General features: G+C 34.9%; 2 protein-coding genes across 3 annotated transcripts in view; one reads left to right on the top strand and one right to left on the bottom strand.

The window, feature by feature from the left end:
* Positions 1–12,666, top strand: part of Htk (AT-rich interaction domain hat-trick) — a 32,364-nt gene extending 19,698 nt beyond the window's left edge. The window contains exons 2-7 of one of the 2 annotated variants that reach the window (XM_071777087.1): positions 1,776–2,206; positions 2,293–2,538; positions 2,654–2,858; positions 2,960–7,913; positions 8,072–8,212; positions 12,251–12,666. In XM_071777087.1, coding sequence (XP_071633188.1) covers positions 1,776–2,206; positions 2,293–2,538; positions 2,654–2,858; positions 2,960–7,913; positions 8,072–8,212; positions 12,251–12,294 — 6,021 coding nt within the window. In that variant the 3' untranslated portion in view covers positions 12,295–12,666. Of the gene's footprint in view, positions 1–1,775; positions 2,216–2,292; positions 2,539–2,653; positions 2,859–2,959; positions 7,914–8,071; positions 8,213–12,250 lie in introns of both variants that reach the window. The other variant, XM_071777086.1, reaches the window with a different exon arrangement.
* Positions 12,667–15,619: 2,953 nt separating this feature from the next.
* Positions 15,620–18,505, bottom strand: LOC139812345 (uncharacterized). Its single transcript, XM_071777100.1, has 2 exons — positions 18,160–18,505; positions 15,620–17,766 (listed from the first exon to the last, which is right to left on the bottom strand). Exons 1-2 carry the CDS (start codon positions 18,301–18,303, stop codon positions 17,572–17,574), a joined length of 339 nt encoding a protein of 112 aa, XP_071633201.1. The 5' UTR covers positions 18,304–18,505; the 3' UTR covers positions 15,620–17,571.
* Positions 18,506–21,970: the final 3,465 nt, after the last annotated feature.

Genomic DNA, 21,970 nt, shown 5'->3' with positions numbered 1-21,970 from the left:
ATGGCTGAATTCGTTTTTTGATCCATTCCAAAAAGTTTTTTTTTTTTAACTATGAAAATACCCGTTTTTTTTGCGATAGCGATATAACGTTACTTGCTTGATTTATCGTAATAACGCAAAAAAAAAATATCTTAAAGTAAAAATAGTTCTTTTGGATGTTGTTGATTAGTATAATATAAATAAATAACAAAAATTGAAATAATATTAACATGCATGCACGGATACGTTATGCTGGTATACTACAGAGCATCATTTTGAGGTTAGAATGCACAAAAGTATATTAAAAATAGTAAATTATACATACCAGAATACTAAAAAAAAAGAAAAACCTACTGCAGCAAATACTCGAAAAACACAATTTTTTTTTAAACACGGATTTTGTAACGTTCCGTACGGACTGGGTGTAGACTACCCGAGTTCAATTTTCAAAATCGTATAACTTGAGCACCAAGCGTAGACTGACGCTGCCCCTTGGCGCTCACATAGTAGCTACCTCAAAGATTCCCCCCCCCCCGGTACGGACCCCCACCATTCACTTCCTTTGAAATGACGCTACTTTCAAAATTCGCTCGGGTTACACTAACTCAGTGTGTACTCTGAGGGTTAATTGTTGAAAATTGCCTTTGAAAAAATTGTGTCGAGTTTGCCCCGGTCACCCCTATAGTCTAGATACGGTGTCAGATAATTATATTTTTTTTATTCAATTTTTTTGTTAACAACTTTTTAATAAACAATAACCGTCAGCTAAAACTTTCTGAAGGTCGTAACTCAGAAGGGTGATCTTGACAATATGTGTCAAGGTCAAGGTCATCGGAGGGAGGCCCGTATCTCTGCATAATTACCCTTTTTTTACAATAACCTATAGTATTGTCTTCCAAAATATTTTTCTCTATTTTTGACTCACCCTGTATACATATGCTATGATACATATATACTAGAACTATTTTGTTGATATTTTAAATATTTTTTGCCACAAAGTAATCAATGTTTAGAGATCAGATATCAACTTCTATTTATTCCTATATTACTCTGTTTCTTCTGTTTGAACCTTATATGATTTATGTAATTATTGCATATGAAGAAAACTTATAGCGTTTTTCATTGGCAGAACTGGTGCGCACTCAGTGCACATTAAAGCCGTTGTACACTGATTTAATCTCTAATATTTAAAGTAAAATGCAAATATTTCGACTGATAAAATACCCAGTACATATTTTACCAAATAGTGCAATAAAGAATATTGAGGATTTCATGATTTAACCCGTTTATATTAAACATACACATTACGTTGATTTGTGTACAACGGCTTTAATGTGCACTGAGTGCGCACCAGTTCTGCCAAAGAAAAACGCTATTATATTTGCACATCAGTATTGTTTTGCCGTTATTATATTGTAGATAAAATCAGTGGTTTTGTTGGAAAAACATAAATTGTAAGCTAATAACATTAAAAAGAACATTAAAGAGCATAGAACTTTACTTTAAAAGAAAAAAATGATTTCTTTTATAAATGGCGGTCATGTGTTCCAGGTTAAAATTAAATATACTTATGATACGAATTAATATAAATACTGATTGAAATTAAAAAGGTTTAATTTATATGCAATACAATATATAAAAAGAATAGGTATTTCTATAGATCTTTGATTACTTTCCAATTAATTTATTAAAGTTACTTGTTAATTTACGTTATAAGTTTTGACGTGGAATTGTTAATTAATTGATATAGAATGTTAATTGTAACGTACATTGTGTTAATATCATTGTTGTTGCAGGGAGACGATCCACCATCCCTATCGGTGGGTACAGAAGTTAGCGCTAAATATAAGGGTGCCTTCTGCGAAGCAAAAATCCGTAAGGTGGTACGATCAGTGAAATGTCGTGTAACTTATAAACCACAAGGTTTGGGAACTGCTACGGTTGCCGATGATCAAATAAGAGGGACTTTAAGAGTAGGCGCCTCCGTCGAAGTTAAACATGTAGATCGGAAAGAACTTGTAGAAGCTACGATTACAAAAATCCAAGACTGCAGTCAATACACCGTGGTTTTCGACGATGGAGATATTACAACGTTGAGAAGAACCGCGCTTTGTCTGAAAAGTGGACGGCACTTTGCAGAAAGTGAAACGTTGGATCAACTTCCGTTGACTCATCCAGAGCATTTTGGGAACCCTGTAATTGGAGGTAGAAGGGGTAGACGATCAAGGCAAGCACAGTAAGTGCTGTGGAGAAATCCGTTTTTAAAAGTTCGAATAATTGTCTAATGTTAGCTATAAAATTCTTATGCAACAGGGATGAAAGCAGCGAAGATGAGGACAGTCCACCACGAGGCGCTCGTGACTCGGCTTCCAGCGGAGGTGCGAAAGAAGGAATGGAAACTGAACCAGAAATTGGTAGAGTGGTTTGTGTAGAACTCGGTGATAAAAAGAAGAAGGACAATTGGTTTCCAGGATTGGTGGTTGCACCTACTGCTCAAGATACAGTAAGAATACGAGTGAGAGATGATTATTTAGTGCGCTCGTTTAAAGATGCTAGATAGTAAGTGAGAAATCTTTATTACGAAGTATTGATTGCTATTACATTATCATGTCCACATACATTGTGCGCGCCTTGTCTTTGTATTGTGTGTAAATATATATATATTTTTTTCTAGTTATACAGTACCCAAGAAGGAAGCTACAGAATTCACGAAAGAATTAGTTAATAAAATTGAAAACAGTACTCTGAAGGTCGCAGTAGAGAAAGCGCTTTTATTTTTAGAGAAAAATGAATTGCCACCCCATTGGGACAGAGATTCCCTCTTTGGACATTCTGTTTCTAGTGGGAATAGCGATTATGATGGAGAACTCGACTCAGATGTAAGATTTTTTTTTAAATCTATTTGCGCTTTTTTTCCTTTTTCTTTTACATTTTACAATGGCTATGGACCGTAACGTGGAATGGAATATGGTTTTTCTAGAGTTCGGACGACGAACCGCGTGAAGAAAAAGATCATTTTGTGGCTCAATTGTATAAATTTATGGATGATCGCGGCACACCTATAAATGTTTGCCCGATGATTGGAACTGAGGATATAGACTTGTACCGGCTTTTCCGAGCAGTCTACAAATTGGGTGGTTACAATCGTGTTACGAATCAGAATCAATGGAAAGCCGTAACACGACGACTTGGTTTTACGATGCAAAATTCGGCGTCATTATACAATCTTGTGAAGCAGGCTTATAAGAAGGTCTTACATTCTTTTGAAGATTTTTATAGAAAATTAGGCTGTACTATGGTAAATCATCCGCGAGGTAGCATGCGCAAACAACGCCCTGGAAGAAGTCTGATCCGCGACAAAGACAGAAATACTCCTATACCACCGCCAGCACCAGCGCAAGTGAAAAGTGACAAAGATGAAGATGAAAAAAAAGTTGTGGAGGATGAGAAGAAAGAGAAGAAGGAGATTAAGAAGGAACAAATGAAAGAAGAAGAAGTTGTCAAGATAAAAAAGAAAGAAGAATCTGAGGGAAACGGTAGCGGCCAGGAGAGCGATGTAAATGTGGAAGGAGATATCGAATCGTCTAATAATGAAAAATCACAAAAACCGACCACACAAATTTCTACGTTATCTCCTACTTCGTGCAGTACTACAACGGCATCATCCAGCCGGACCAAATCAAAAAGTAAAGAAGATACCAAGAAGAAGGTGATTGAAAAGAAGAAAACAGAGACCAAGAAGCAAGAAAAGAAGGATGAGAAGATCAAGGAAGAAGAAGCCACTAAGACAAGATCCAAGGCAAAAGATGATACTGTGAGAAATAAAGGTGCTTCCGAAGGGAGAGAAACTCGAACACCATCTAGAGAGGCAGACAAGAAAACGATGTCTAAGCAACGACGTTTAACGGATGAAGAATTAAAGAAACGAGGAAGGAAACGCAAGGAATATGAAACAGAAAAGTCGCGCGTGGACGAACAGCTTACAGAGACCGCCCCTAGCTATAAAGGTCCCGTCGAGTGTGGTGACAAATTGAAAGTATATTATGGCCCAACACACGAATCCAAAGTTACTTACGAAGCAAAAGTCATCGAGATAGAAAAGGAAGGTCCAGAACCAATGTACCTTGTACATTATACAGGTTGGAACACCAGATACGACGAGTGGATTAAAGCGTCTAGAATCGCACAAAACATCACGCAAGCTCAAGGTAGAGTAAAGCGCGTCAAAGCAACTCTGAGGCCTCAAACTCCCAGCACGAATTCGTCCAACAACGTCAAGTTGAAAGGTACTTGTAATTCCAGCGCTAATGCATCGCAAAGCCGACGCCGGGCGCAAAGCGTCGCTCCTACTTCCAGCACCGTTCAGTCAGCTTCAACATCTATAAAGGAAGCCAAAAGGGAAGAAAAGGAGAAAGACAAGGAAACAATACAACCAACTAGATCCACTACACCGCTATCTGTCGCTAGTTCTAGTTCCAGAACTAAGAGTCCTGCTACGCCCGCCAATAGGCTGACCAGAACAACAAGAAATGCAGAGTTATCCGGAATAGAGCATCGTAGGCGCACCAGAAGAACCTCGGGACACACGGACATATCTGTTGCATCAGAAAGCGAGGATAGTGAGGGTTACGAGACTGATACCACCGAACCTGAACAAACCAAAACCAGATCGAGAGGTATGGAAGAAAGAAAACGGAAGGAAGCGCGAAGTAGAGCAGAAGAGAAAATTAGAACAGACGATGTGATAAGTGATGGTGATGACGATAAAGACAACTTGGATGAACCACGTAAAGGTAGGCGTTTAAGAAGAACCCCTGGCAAATCTCAAGGTATCAAATCTGAACCTGATAGCGATCAAGAAGAACAACCGAAGGGCCGAGATTTCGATCTCAATCAAATACGATCTGAATTGAAAGGTTTCGACAAAGCTGTTAAGTTAGAGATAGTCAGGATGGAGCCTGAAGACGAAGTTAAGTTGGACGAGAAGGAAAACTTGGCCGCTATCACGGCGTCGCCCAAGTTGGAGAAAACTATCGATTCTCCGAAGGTGGAAGTTGTCGAAACGAAAGTGGAAAGCACAGAAGACATATATGAATTTAAAGAACCGGAACCGTTCGAGTTTGAGGTAAGAAATAAGAGAGATACTAACTGCGATAAAGATAAATTGAAGAAGAGAATGTTCGAAGACGAGGCGAAAAGTCCGAAGAAGAAACAAAAAACGCCGGTTACAGCGACAGTAGTGAAGGAAACGAAATCGGAACCGCCAGAGAACGATTCTCGGAAGAAACCGAGGAAATTGTTTAGCAAGAGGTCTGACGATGCTCATGAAACGGTGACGACTGCTCCTAGCAAACCACAGATTGCATCGTGCGAGGACGTTTTCAATAAGCTGAGTGAGTCGTCTACGTCATCGTTCAATCAATTGAAATCAACTGTCGCGGAAGAATCGAGTAATAAGGTGACTGGTTTAAATCTTTTGTTCAACGATTTGCCGGCAGACGATGAAGGCACGCGCGACGACTCTGAGGACCGTCTGGTAATTTCGGAGACCGAGGTATCGGAGACGGAACAAGAGAATGTGTTTACATATCAACAAGACATTCAGTTCCAAAGTAGCAAATCGCCGGATACAGCAGAATCAAGCAAAAACGAGACAAACGCTAAAGTTGAAGCAAAAGAAGAAACACCGATAATCAATACGAGCAGTAATAATACACCTGCTCACATTCCCGATCAGAAACAGAACCAAATCAAATCTTTGTCAAGTCAAGTCGCTGCTGGGCAATCGCAGCCAGAATTGAAGATGTTGGATTCGAAGTTGCTTGATATCGTCTCAGTTCCATCGCCGATTGTGACACCGCCAGCTCCCATAAGCGCACGACTGCCAGCGACATCCACGATAGAAGAAAAGTTATCGGCCGCGATGGCGTTCCGAAGCAAAACTAAAGACATTAAGAAGACTTCGGACGAGGAAACACCTTATGTCGTGCGCGTATTCAAGACACTGAAGGAAAAGAAATTAGACACTCCTAATTTTCTGCAAAAAGGCAAAGACGCGGATTGCGTTATTCCTGCGGCCGAAGTAGATAAAAAACGCGAACACGAAAAGAACGATGAGACTGTACGCAGAGAAATCATGCGCGCGATAACTAAACGAAAAGAAGAAGAAATATCGAAGTTGAAGAAAGAAGTGGAAGATCTATCAAAGCCGAAGAAATTCTCAGAAACGAAAATAGTCGCTGAACGCAAGATCAAATTGCAGGAAGCTACAAAAGACGAAAGTTGGAGAAACGCCGGATATGAGATGTCTGATAAAAAGCCTGAAGAGGAATATAAAACAATGGATCAGAAAGAGAAAGACAAAATTGAAAATCGTAAAAAACAAATCACCCAAGATATTATAGATTCCACGGATAGCAGTGATTCGGAACAAAGGCTCGTGATAGACAACGAGGAGCCGCAAGACGTTAAAGTATCGACATCTATCTTTGACGTGAAGCTACAAGCGGAATTGGATCGTATAGAAAATACGCAAGAGAGACATGCGAGGTCGCAGGTATTGAAAACTTCACAGAGTATCCATCAACAGCAAGAGCAGGAATCTACGGAGTTCAAAATTGATACAGCACCCATTCTGAAAACAGATGAAGAGGGCGAAACAATGAATTCGCTGCTATGCGAAGAAGAGATACCTGGCTCGCCGGCCCCACTGTCCGAGAACATCGAACAAGTCAATGTTGGTCCTTCATGCAGTCCACCAAAGAATGAAGTATTAGAAAATAACATAGTGCTGATGGAGATGCCTTTTGCGAGTGCACCGACCTCGAGTCAAAATACAACGAGCAGTAGCACCGCTACCCTCAGTATAGCATTACCAAAGACTATAGAAACGGCAATGCCGGTTTCGTTATCAATGCAACAGAACACGTCCTCAAACATGCGGCAGTCACAACAACAACAACAACAGCAGCAGCAACAACAACAGCAGCAGCAGCAACATCATCAACAGCAACAGCACGTGTTGGCTCTGATACCACCACAACGACGAGAGAGCAACGAAGCCGCACCGGTGATGGACAATACGCCGCCGACGACACCCGATTCGAGCATTTCCAACATTTCGGGCTCGCCTAGAGACGAGAGAACCGGTGGTTCGTCGCCTACTTCCGAGGATAACGTCAAGCTTAATCGCGACAGCTCCGAGGCGGATAACGACAGCGCGGGCAAGGGCCTAGGCTTCAGTGAGGACGACACCCTACCTAACTCTGAAAGTAACTCCGCGGACAAGATTCTTAAGCCGCCTGCCAAACGTACAGTTGAGGATATGCAGTCACCCAAGAAACGCAAAAGAAACAGAAAAAATTCGGAATGCGGTAACGGCGGTGGCGGCAGCGTTGGTGTCGGCGCCGGTGTCGGTGATGGCATTGGCCTTGGCGTTGGCGTTGGGGTTGGCATTGGCATTGGCGTTGATGCTAGCGTTGATATTGGTGTCGGCATTGGTGTTGGCGTCGACGTCGGTGTCGGTATCGGTGTCAGCGGTAACAACAGCAGCAACAATAATAGCAGCAACAACGGTAGTGGTGGCGGCAGAAATGATGGTAGCAGTGGCAGTGGCGGTGACGGCAGCGGTGGCAACGGCGGTGATGGCGGTGGTAGTGCCAATAACCGTGGCAATGTTAGTGGTTTTGGCAATAGCACTGGCAGTAACGGTAGCGGCGGCGGCACCGTTCCGAAAAAACCTGGCAGACAGAATGGTAGGCATGGCAGATACGGAGCTGGGAGCGACAGCGACGACACTAGTGAGGGATCCAATCTTTGCGGAGTCAACAACACACCGACAAATCATGCCAGCACCATCACCAACGTTCCCGATCTCAGTACCTACTCGTCAAGATCACCGAGACCAACAAAGTACAATTTTTACGTTGAATTGGGTACGTTAAATAATAATACTTCCCCATTTGTATGATTTCATCATGTTGAACATGATGAAAATCTTTGCTCGTCTAATTGTTTTTAATCCTGAGCACAAGAATATTTTCTAAAACTAATCTATAATCTATAATCTATGTGCTATATTATGTTTTCACAGATCCTGAATTGGATGGTAGTCAAAGAATAGCTGTACTACAGCAGAAATTAACTGAATTACGAAAGACGTATAACGCTGTAAAGGTTGAGCTTGCTGCTATAGAAAGACGTCGAAAGAAACTAAGAAGACGAGAACGAGAAGGTACCCAATAATAAATCTCTAACACTGTTCAACAAAAAAAAATTATATATATATATGTCGTAGGCTTTTAGAAAAATCAGCCCGTTAGCTAAAATCCTAGGAACTTAGCTAAACGCCGGCCAATAGAATAATCAACCGTGAATTAGCGTAATAGCCTAGTAATTTCAGCCTCTTAGGCTAAAAGCCGGCTGTTAGCCTAACGGCCTGACACGCTTTGGGCAGTTAGAAAGATGATCATTGGATAGCATTGCGAATGTAAACAAAACATTTAATTACACATGTACATTATTATACATTATTATACATTATTATTTATTAATGCAAGTTGAGCTCATGTGGTAACGAGAGTTGCACAAAATCTTTGCTTTAAGGAGGTTCGATCGTTACTTGTGAGTCAAAATGCGATTAAAATAAATGTCATTACAGTGATCCCGAATTATATGCAATATTAGTATACTGAATTGTGGATGCTACTTACGTGCTATATTCTTCGTCAATTATTAGTGTATAGAATATTAACAAACATATACTGGGGTATGAGAGCGTCAACGTAGCATCCACAATTCATTATACTAATATTGCATATAATTCGGGATCGCTGTAATGACATTTATTTCAATCGCATTTTTTGACTCAAAGTAATGATCGAACCTCCTTAAAGCAAGCACACCTGTTCGTCCGACACTGATTCTTGGCTATTTTACAATTACATTTTTTATACCCCTGACCACCACTTGCTGACTGCTTTGCAGCAGCTTCTCTCAAGGTGAGAAATATGAAATATGTCATGTGATTTGGTAATTCGCCATTTTTCTTTGATATAATAAAGCATTTTATCTCTACCTCCGTGGCCAGTTTGGATGTGAACTTCCATCAGTTTCTCATAATAATCCTCAAGTGCCTCCATATAAATCATTGGTTTGCTTGCGTTTTGTCTTTTTACAATTATTCGCGTTTCAGACCCAATTTTCGCAAGTTCATACGTCTTACCATAGTGATAATGAGAGCTAGATAATCTGTTTTGAATTGGAATTTTCAAGCTCTTCTAACATTTTAATCACACGAAGCATGTGTTCACTTGTTATAAAAAGGCAGAATAGACAAAAGAAGAAGACAATGGTTAATATGGATAATGCGCAAACAACAAAAATAAATAAATAGATAAATAATAAATTAATAAGTGAATTAAATTGATTTAGTATGCTTACATATTCGTATATCGTCAATAGTGAAATAAAATAATAATTGGTAGTCAGGCAGAAATCGCAAAAGACCATAATGTAAGTTTTACACGTCAAATTATAAGGTGAGTAGTCAGTAGATAAAATTCAATAAATAATTAAGAATGAGAAGCGAGCTTCTTCTGCCATTTGAATTCAAATTGAACTGAATCTAACGAGTCAATATTAAAAACAATGACATGTAAGTCATAACAAATATTAAAAGTATAATTATATAGCCGTTATGACCTTGTCATATATTATATTTGAATTCTCCGAATCTTTTTAAATGTTTTGTTTACATTCGCAATGCTATCCAATGATCATTTTTCTAACTGCCCAAAACTTGTCAGGCCGTTAGGCTAACAGCCGGTTGTTAGCCTAAGAGACTGAATTTACTAGTCTATTACACTAATCCACGGTTGATTATTTTATTGGCCGGCGTTTAGCTAAGTTCCTAGGATTTTAGCTAACGGGCTGATTTTTCTAAAAGTCTACGACATATATATATCATGGTGATTCAAGGACCTCTGCATCAAACTCTGAGGAACTATAGGTCTCGCAGAATGGATCATTTTTTGTCAAGCAATCCATGTTCTTTGACGCATCATTTAGGAACTACGCGACCGCGCAGACGGGTCTTAGGTGACATTTATTACAATTATGAGATAAATTATTCAAAAATACATTCGTAATTTGCCAACGATATAATAAACATTAGACGTTTATTTCATCGACTACAATTGGCAAATAATCATCGTGACGATTCGACCATTGGTTTTGGTCCGATTGATCGTCAAGACGTTAATAATCTTTGATACTTATATATATAAGCATCTCATTTTTAAATAATTTAAATTATTTATTTATTGTTTCAAGTACACTTGCAGACAGTTTACAGAAGGCGTTCAAAGTGTCTACCTTGAACCCGATTGAATTCATGACATCGTCGTAACATTGATTGTCGGACTCTATCGAACATTTGAAGTCATGTTGCGACTGTAGTGCAGAATGCAATCAAGTTCAGGGTTGACACTTTAAAAACCTTCTGTAAACTGTCTACAAATGTACTTGAAACAGTAAATAAAGCATCTAATAATTGTAAAAAATATCACAAATTAAGATCTATATGCGCGGTCGCGCAGCTCCTAAACAACGCGTCTGAGAACATGGGTTGCTTGACAAAAAAATGATCCTTTCTGCAAGATCTGAATTCTACGAGAGGTCCTGAATCACCCATATATTACATATATACAGAGTGAGGCATTTAAATTCAGATGCCTAAATATCTAAAAAATAAAGCAAAATAGAAGAATTGTTTCAGACAAAGGTTGTAGGGCTTAAAAAAATCTATTTACTGGCCTTATCAATTTGATCTTAGGTGGCGTCGTTAAAGTCGAGTCAGGGTCACCTTAAAAATTTTTTTAAATTGGACCCCCTATTTTTTATTACATATTCTTATAACCCTCGTCAAGACGTTTTTAAAACACTATAATAAAGTCTCTTTCGTTAAGAATTTCCTGAGATATTTTTAATTTTGTCATGTGATATTTTTAACATAATATGAAGTATCTTGTAAAATATTCTCTTTTCGATGACTTTATCTTGATACTTTACACAGAATAATGTAAGGAAGCTGCTACAAAATTTGATTGTAATCAACCTACTTTGCCCAAAATATCTCTAGTTTCGGTACGTGATGTGTTAGCGCATTTTATTAGGGATGGAAATTCAATGAAGGAAGAAAAAGAAAATCAAAGAAAACGAGCAAAAAACTATTTGGCGCGGCTTATTAACGATGATTTCTCGGTATTTTCTTTCAGTTTTCTCAAGGACATGTATCAATCTTTTGGATGCAATCAACATTGTTTTTTGCTCGTTTTTTTTAAAGACAGTTAATTTTTTATTTTTTTATTTATTTTTTTAGAAGTAGTGGAATTGGCATGCGGATGCAAAGGTGAATATGCAGTCGAAAGCAATACTCAAAATTCTCTTTCGTAAATACATCGTAACCTTCGGATGAAACTTTCTCCCTTGATAATGTGATAATGTAAAACAAATTTTCGGTAGATAATATCCTCCGTAAAAACAAATCAGCGTTGTCTTGATTCAGGATCGTTGGAAATGCAATTTCTTCGCTTTTTGTAATCCAGAAGACTACCACTCTATACTTTGGCGCTTGATTTTTAGATCATATCGAAAGCATCACGTTTTATTATTAGGTACAATAATTGATTTGAAGAGTTCTGAGTCGACATAGGCGGTTGAGATGATGGCGCGTCATTTCAGTGCTTTATCCGATGAAAATTTTAGTCGATTCTGCAGTACAACTCCCGTGTTGGAATTTTGAGTCAGAACTGACTGGTGAATTGTTTCCTTATTGATACTTAAGTCTTTTGCCGCCGTTCGCAAATGATGCTACTAGATGCTACGCAATTGTGCCTTTTTTCAATGAATTTATTCTTGCAAACTAAGAATGGATTGTTTGCCATCCTTCAAGTGTTGACAACCATTCCTGAACTTTGAAAGCCATCAGAAAACTTGTCAAAATCAACGCTGCGTACCAAATATATTTTTACCAATTTTAAAGTAGAATTTTACATTCGCATGTTAAACATTTGATCCATTACACTAACTTTTGCTACTCTTTGTATGATAAACGTCTAAAAGTAACAATTAGTAGGTGATGCATGTACCTACTGAAAATTATCATTTGCTAACGAACGTGGATCTCACGTAAGAATTTTTCTAAAAATTCAGTCTTACTTATATCCATCTTGCTAACATGGAAACTAATGTAAAAACGTTTCTGTTACAGCGATGAAAGCAGCTAAAGCAGAAATGCAGCAAGCTTGTTCGTGATAGACAGCACTGAATGATAGTTGTTCTTTTTTCGAGTACTAAATGGGACTATTGTACAAGCACGGTATTATTGGCACGGGCATCATGCAATCACGCCAGCCACCTCATGACAATTTTTATCTATGTAATATCACTTAAGTAACATTTAACCGTCAATCTTTCTTTATTTAAATAAACTGTAGATATAGTCATAAGGTTTATTCACATATAATATAGTTGTGTTATTGTACATTATATATTTCATTAATCTCGTAAGCTAAATGTTAAAAATCTTTACCTTTATTTTGTCATTTTGCATGTTCGGATGCAAAGTACAAATTATCAAAACTGATGATCTTCATTTTACTTCTCTTTATCATTTCTTTTTTTTTTTATAAAAAAGGCTGCGCGTTATCGATGTGTTACTGTAAAGACATTTTAGGGAACAATTTATCTAAGCTGGTTGTCACTTCCATTTTTTGAGTATGATTATATCGGTTGTAGTTGAGCTGTTTTCACAAAATGTTAAAGAAAAGATAAGAAGCAAAGGAAGGATTATACAGTGATCATATAGTTACATCAAACGTTACGTCTTTTATATTATAGCAAAAGGTGTAAATATTAGAGAATTGCAAAATTTAAAGCATTAGTACATTGTATTGCGGATGTGAACACACACACACACACACACACACACACACACACACACACACACACACACACACACGTGTCTTTGTATCTTTGTATGACAAAATTTTGTAATTAGTACGCGTATGAAATAAAACGATTGCTAATTATTAGATACAAAAAAAGTATTTTGTCTTTATTTTAATTTATGTTATAACCTTGTAAAAACGATATTATAAAAAAACGAATAGAATTGCGTGTTTGATATTGGCTGCCGGCTGCCGTTTATTTGGTGGACTACGCTTCGAAACATCGATTTTTTATTCTTTTGATCGATTTAACGCTTCGAAATATGCATAGCCCTAAGCCATCGACATATGTAAGTGAATATATGTTAATATATATTCATTTATATATGTTAAAAAATATATATATATATATATATATATATATGTATGTATATATATATATATATATATATATATATATATATATATAAATTTTATATATATATATATTTATATATATATATATATATATATATATATATATAAAGATGTAAATAATATCGTTTTTCTCTGTTAAAAGATACAAGATGTAAGACATATTTCTTTCTCCTTTTTTTCTTTCATGATCTACAATTTAATGTAGTAATTTATCGTGAACGCAGCTCAACGATATTATTAGGTTACTCATTCATATTACATTTAGCTCCCGTTGTTTTATCATCATCATTGAATAGTTGTATATCATTACTACTGTATGCCACGTATTGGAGACTTGTCAGAGATGCATTTATATTTGTATTTCAACATACATGAAGAATGCTTCAAGTATGAAGAAATTATAGACAAATGCAAAAAAGATGGGACTTTAGTAAGAAACACATCGCGAAAATGTTAATCAGATGTCACTAGATGAAGATAAATCTGTAAAAAATATAAATCTAGTTTGAAAAGAGAATGAGGATTTATAGATATATATACATTTTCTCTCTTAAGACATACGCGCGCATATTACATGCGTGCGCGTATATGTATGTTTAAAATTTCATTCTTAGGTACATATAAATATATATTTTTTATAAAAGGTCAATATGAGCTCTATGGAACGTGAGAACATTTAACCCCGAGGAAAACAAAAGGCGTTAAGTTTTCTTGACATTGTTTTTGTATATAGTGTATTACATTGTGTGTGTATGAATATATAAGTCAAATTTTAATAGTTGATTGCACACTCTGACGTAACCGCGCATTTTAACGTATAATGGTTTCAGAAACGTCGCAGAATAACATATGATTGTCTTGAAAAGACTAGAGGATGCATTTTGACGTTGAGAGAAACATCTTATTTTCAATAATTTGTATTAGGTATATGGGAATGTAAATGCACATTAATACATGTATATGTTAAATCAAGTAATTCAAAATTGTGCAATGTTTATTATGATAAATCACACTTAAATGTTATATATACACTATTTTATACATTTAATATTATTAATCCAAATTTATTCTAATATTTTTAAAGTACATCAACATAATAATTACGTGTAATTGGAGCTTTAGAAACATTACTAATATTTTAAAAATAATTAGTTATTTAGTTTATATATTTTTATTTAGAAATATATTTTAATTTAAATATATTATTGTTCAGACGTATAATGCAACCATTCAACTATAATACTGTTTACTGTATAATCTATTTTATAAGAAATTCTAGTTTAATTTGTGAAAAAAGATTAATTTGTAACTAAGGTCGAAAAAATTATAAATTGGCGATTCTTATAAATTATAAGGAGAAAATATGATTGCCATAATATGAGATGATAATTAATAGAACCTATTACATTATTAGTTCGATAATTTAAATTTATAAGAATATATCAAGTATCAACAGTCTTGTTTGACAGTTCAAATTATCACTTAAAGCGATGAACGCAGCATATGACTGTAATTTCGAACATGTTTTACACAACTTTCAATTTTTAGTATATTTTACTATACAGGGTATTACCTAAGTAAGTACACAAACTTGAAGGGGATATTCCTTGGTTTATTTTAAGAAGAAAAGGATCTATAAACTTGTGTCCTAAACTGCTTCGTTCAAAATACAGGATGTCAAAGATGCACGCTCCTGATGGATCTAAAAATGTTTTATCGGTACTAGAAAATGGTTCTTAATACCACATCCACGCATACCAAATTTGAATAAAATATTTTTAAACGTTTTCCAGATTTTCGAAATTTTTATTTTTTTTTTCACAACTTTGACATCCTGTATTTTGAAAACGAAGCAGTTTAGGACACATGTTTATAGGACTTTTTCCTCTTAAAATAAGCCAAGAAATATCACCTTCAAGTGTACTTACTTAAGTAACACCCTGCATATTCATTATGATAAACGTTAAAGATGTGATAAATGTATCCTCGTCTTTTAAAAACAATTATTCTTCCTGTAAATCATATGACATTACATGTGAAATAGTACATAATGATAAGCATAAGGCAAATTTGCGTCGCCAAGCAGATAACATTGTTTCACATAACATTAACTGTGTCAATAAATAAGAAATAAACTTATCTTAACAAAAAACAACGTTCTCTCTCATATCATATCAGTTATTACTCCTGCATTTTTATTTACATAAGTCCCGGGATATATCAAAATGTATCGGAAGGTAAAATAAAAATAATGTCACAAATTATATTTAAAATCTGTTATACATATTATTTATTACATTATAGCAAACAAAGATGAACAGATTAAGATGTAAAACTTACGCAAAACTACTTGTTAATACCGTATGATATAATTATACAAATATTTAAATGTATGGTACTTTGCACTTATTTGTATTAGAATAATAAGACAACTTTTTCAATTTTAAACGTGATTAATTAATGCACCATTAATGACAGACATAATACATAATATACAATATCTTTTTTATCACTTGTTCTGTATATCAACGTAGCGAATAACAGAAAATTTTATTGTGAAAATCAATGACTAAAATATATATGACTTATTTCTTTTATATGCAATACAAGTTTCCATATCTTAATTTTACATGCCCTAATTTTCTATGGCTAACAAATTTCTACATTATACAATATGGGAGCTTTCCAGCAAGCGACACAAGTCCGCACAAGTCTTTGTTACTCATTGCCAAAAAAGGAAGATAGAACGATGTTTGTGTCGACCTGTATCGCTGGCTGGAAAGCTCCCATAGTATCGCATAAAGATTGTTTTCCAGGAGTATAATATATATCTTTGTACATCAGTAGAATTGATACATTGAAGATACAACAGTATTTCACTAAAGATAGTTAAAGAATCTTATAAAACATTTTTAAAGAAAAAATATTGTAAGATTCGTAAAATAATATGTATATATGACTAAGAGATGTATGGGGTATCGAGTATCCAAAGTAGCAGAGTAAAATTATAATGTTATCCAACTGGAACAAACATACAATATCTCGAAAATAACAAATATAAAATTTAAATTTTGCAAATAAATTCTGTAAGAACTCCTCCATTTTATAACTACAATCTGTCATTATATATTATTTTAACATAATCAAAATCTGATTTGATCGTGCTGATTTGACCATAAATTGCACATTTATCATTTTTATATAATGCAGATCTAAAATAATACCCTTTTAATGTATCAAATTTAATGTATCAAAATTTATGATTTGTATTTTCTTATTACTTTGTAGCTTCCGATTTCACATATAATTTTGTTATCATCATATGCGAAGATTCAAAGTATTATATTCTTGTATCTTAAAAGTTAAATATCTTTAATAACTAAAAAGTATAAAAGCAAATTATTAATATATATATATATATATATATATATATATATATATATATATATATAAATATATATATATATATATATATTTTTTTTTTTTTTTCGTGCTTATAAGAGGTCGAGTAGATCTTTGCAGAGATACTTTCTATTGTACAAAGTTCTCAAATTTTGAAATCACACAAATATACTTCGGATACTGCCAGATATCTTATACATCCTTATAATATGAATATATATGCATATACATGTGTATATACAGACATATATATGTGTGTCTGCGTGTGTGTGTGTGTGTGTGTGTGTGTGTGCATTTTTCGATTATCTCAACATTATTGCGCTTGCCCAGAACATTTTACATTTAAAGTATTACTTTCTTGCAATTTAGTTTCAGTTCATATTAGTCATAGATCAGCAAGAAAAAACTGAACATAACTTCATATAATTTCTTGTACAAATTGACAATTAATGCTGTCTATATGACATTTTATAAAGAAATATACTCTTGTCCCATTGAATCTTTCTCCATATCTTTGATATTTTGTTCCCTTGGAAGATAGTAGTGGACATTGGCATTGAACGATTTTTAAGCTTTTTTAATACCATCAAAGAATACTTGTCTGAAACGAGTAACGTAAAACATGTAATGCAGAAGTATCGTGTTACGTAGGAAATGTAATATGTCACATAATAATGTCACATAAAATATTACTTTACCCTCCTTTTCTTTACACGTCTCACTTACTACTAGTTCAAATGAAATGAAAAATTATATGGGAATTATCCAATCTTGACGAATGGCGCATTGAGCGAAAGGATATATTAATTTTCCATTACACATGTCAACAAGGAGGTGGGCTAGATGTCGGAGCTGTGTCTACGGTTGTTGCGGAAGAAGATGCTACTGCGGTTGTCTTATTGTCGGTGCTTAATCTCCGCCTGGTGAACATGATTTGTTCCATTAACTCGTGATGCGCCTCTAATCGTTCAATGCAATGTAAACATGCAGTCTTTGGCAGCGGGTCATTCATGTTTACCTGCAAAAACGTACAAAATTGTTTTATTATAAAGATAACGTAAATGTCAAATTATGTAGACAAAGTGGTTTGTCATAAAAATTATTTGTACACATGAAAAGGACAATGTCAATGTATATGTTCCCACAAAATATAACAAAATAATGTCGATGCCCTAGATTTATGAAGTACATGGGGAGATAAAATAAAGTAAGTTTTAAAAAACCATAGGCTACCTACATCCATTACAGTACAAGGAATCTTTTTTTTTTGTAGATACTTATTGCATTGCCTCTAGATAAAGATCTATGCAAAGTGCGAGAAGTGAAAATCAATCAAGTTTCGTATCGGACGAAAAATGCCTAACCGTCTTGGAGAATCGGGTAAAACGCGCATAGGGGCACGTAGTATTACCGTGATCGGCAAATAGGTGTTTATCTTCTCGGCGAGCTTCATTCTCTCGCCCTCTTCCCCATATATATGGATCACGAAGCGGTTCATCTTACTGCAGAGCCTGCATATGAACCCCGTGATCACGGCCTTGTCCGTGCTGCCCATCTCAGCGGCTTTGCTCGATGGTTGCTCTCACAGTGCACGCACAATCCTCACTCGCCTTCGATACCGTTCGACTCACAACTGTCGTTGACAGCGCGACTTCGCTATCGTAATCGTAAGTTACAGCGAGAGAAGTGTCGGACGTCGGACGTCGGACGTATACGCTTTTTTACCTGGAGATCTCCTGGAGTTTGTTTATTACAGACTCCGCCGAACGCCAGCGCGCTCCGAGCGATGCCTCCTTCAGTGTCGTACGCGCCGTCCACTAGGGCCCGGCCTAGTTGCCGCGGCCTGCATTCTCATCAACTTATCACCATTCTCCATCGTTAGATTATTATGTTGTGTCTTTATGCCGTATGGTATTCTTGCATTCCTTTTACTAAATTCCAATTAAAGACGAGTGTCGAACGAGTTTTTCCTTACACAATTACTATTAAATTTTTTTTTTATTTACGCTCCCATTTTTTTCGATCTTATCCTGACATTTGTAAAAACTTATAATATACAAAATATAAAACACACTAAAACTATACAGGGTGTTTCCTAAGCAAGTATCAAAAATTGAAGGAGGATATAATAGATGATCTAAAAATATCGGTACTGGAAAACGGTTCCTAATATCATATGTATGCATACCAAATTTGAATAAAATATATCTTGAAACGTTTTTCAGTCGATTTTCGATCACATTTTTTTTCACAACTTTGACACCCTGTATTTTGAAAATGAAGCAGTTTATGTTTATAGAACCTTTTCTTCCGTGGCTTATTTTAATAGGAAAATTCCGATGAAACATTTTTAGATCCATATCCCGGGAAAAAAGGATTAGATTTGACTAGATCAAATTATATCTCAACAGATCAAATTTTATATCTGGTCAGATATGCTCAGATATGACTTCTCATGTCTGCGCAGATCTAGTGTCATATATATGTAACTATTTATACCAATATATGGAGTGTAATCTGATCTTTGATGATTCAGATCGGACCATATCTACTCAGATCGACCCATAAGTACTACCTTGATCAAAAAGTTCCCGGAATTTATTTAGAAAATGCAAAATACAAGTTTATTCATCAATATTAATATTGTCCCCTTCGAAGTACTCTCCATCGACTGCAACGCACTTATGCCAGCGCTTGATGATTAACGCACCGTCGCACAATGCCATCATTATCCGCAACTTTTTGACCAAGAACGGAACGAATACCATCCAACAGCCATCGAATTCACCTGATTTGGCTCCCTCTGCGACTTCTTTTTGTTCAATCGAATCAAAAAACCACTACGGGGAACGCGTTTTAGCAGCCGAGAGGAGATAATGGAAAAATCGAAGACGGCTCTGATGGCCATACCGAACACTGAGTATAAAAAATGTTTCGAGGATTGGATCAAGCGCTGGTATAAGTGCGTTGCAGTCGATGGGGAGTACTTTGAAAGGGACAATATTAATATTGATGAATAAACTTGTATTTTGCATTTTCTAAATAAATTCCGGGAACTTTTTGATCAAGTAGTATATCTGTGATTGAATTTCATCGAAACAGTCCAGATCTGACTACTGTGTTTAGATATAACTATATTTATACTCGAATGCGCGATCCAAAATACATTACATCTGACCATATCTGTCCAGATATAAGTCGAATTGACAATTTGTGTTTGATCGAAAACTGTTTATTAGGTATGACGATATCTGGCCATGTTTAACTATAATAAATTAAATGTTCGATGATAGATATTCGTCTAATGTGATATTTAAATATATATATATATATATATATATATATATATAAATTATACGTAGCAAATTAAAGATATTTAATTAAATATCTTTGATATAATTATATAAAAATAATTTATGATAAAGATATAATTTGCAGAAAACAAGTATTTTTATAAACAAAAAAATGTTAGTTATTTGTTATAAAAACATTTTCATCAATTCGCCTTATATCTAAAATACAAAAGACAATCACAGAAATATATTTCGTACATTGTAAGCTTAATTACAGATGATGAATAAACAAAAGTAAAAAAATTCTTAATTTAATTATTATTGCTAGATTACATTAAAAATTTTGTTGAAGTTATTTGGAGACTTGCATAAATAATTACCAACTCGAATAAGAATTATTAGATTACATTTTTTACTTTAATTAATAAGAATTAATTACTGGCTTACAGGGTGTAACAAAAAAATCGGGAATCTATTGTTGTAAAAAAAAAAAAACAGAAAAAAGCTATTTTAAAAAATTTGATTGCATTTTGTAGACGCAAATTTAATTTTGCAAAATTGTAAATGTAAAGATTAATAAAAATTAATTTATTATTTGACTCCTTTCATTATTCTACGTATAAAAGTATCGAGGTAAAGTTATCGAAAAGGAATACTTTATGAGATATTTTATATTTTATATTAAAAATGTCATGACAAAATTTAAAATATTTCAGGAAATTCTTAACAAAAGAGAGCTTTATCTTAGTGTTTTGAAAACGTCTCGACAAGAATATGATTAGAGTTACAAGAATATGACATAAAAAATAGGGGTCCCCGTTTAAAGAACTCAATATGACCTTGATGTGACTTTCTCAAGATCGTTCAAGGTCAAATCACAATATCATAATAGATAACTTACTTTATCCAGTATAATTTTTAAATGACGAATCTAATTTTCGGATTATTATCGTGAGAATTCGACTATTGTCGGAATATGTCGCTGTGTATATATATTTACCGATTCTAATCGACGCTTAGAAGCTGCTTGTTTCTCTTGCTAAAATCACTTTTCGCTTCCGACATCAATACGAGAGTCAAATAAAGCCTATCAAATTAAAAAAGTACTCGACGATTCATTCTACCTCGTTTTTTTTAAGTCCGCGGTTCAATTATAAGAAGTCAGAGGTTTATATACATATAAATAATATATAAATAGGGGAGACCGGGGCAAACTCGACACAATTTTTTCAAAGGCAATTTTCAACAATTAATTAAAATTTTTAAGCAAATTTAATGGTACACATTTAAAGAGTGTTCCTTCAGGTACAAAATTGCTTTAAAAAGTTTTGCTGTAGTTGGTCTACACGGGTCTACAACCTTGATTTAAAGAATATTTAAGCTCTAAGACGTAAGAAATTGACTAATCACAATGGAATATCAGGAGAATACTCGATTGTGATTGGTCAATTTCTTACGGCTTAGAGCTTAAATATCCTTTAAAACAAGGTTGTAGACCAGCACTTGCGCATGCGTTGCTTAGTTTTGTCCCCAGGAAAGGAAAAGCAAAGACAAATTTTCAAATTAAAAAATGCCGGGGCAAATTTGATACTTTGCCTGATCGACACAATTTGATCTGGAACTTATTTTTTATTTGTCTGAAACTGAACATACATTGTTTATCGTGTATTTAAAAAGTACAAAAATTTGGAATTAAGTAAAACAATTATTGGAAATAATATAAGAACAAAAATTTTTAAATTCAATTATTTTCATCTAAACTCTAATGTTTCTGAAAAACAATTTATGCAAGTAAATTCGCGATTAGACGTGCGCACACATTTGTCATGGGCCATATAGGTAGCTGCATGACAAGCATCGTTTGTTAATGGGAGCCGATAAAACGGCGTGGTGTCGACTTTGCCCCAAACGTCGTTTTTCACTTATTTT

This window comes from Temnothorax longispinosus, chromosome 4 (assembly GCF_030848805.1).
Source record: "Temnothorax longispinosus isolate EJ_2023e chromosome 4, Tlon_JGU_v1, whole genome shotgun sequence".
In the NCBI taxonomy this organism is placed as follows: domain Eukaryota; kingdom Metazoa; phylum Arthropoda; class Insecta; order Hymenoptera; family Formicidae; genus Temnothorax; species Temnothorax longispinosus.
Note: the sequence above shows the minus strand (reverse complement) of the source record. Positions and strands in the feature narration are given on the sequence as shown.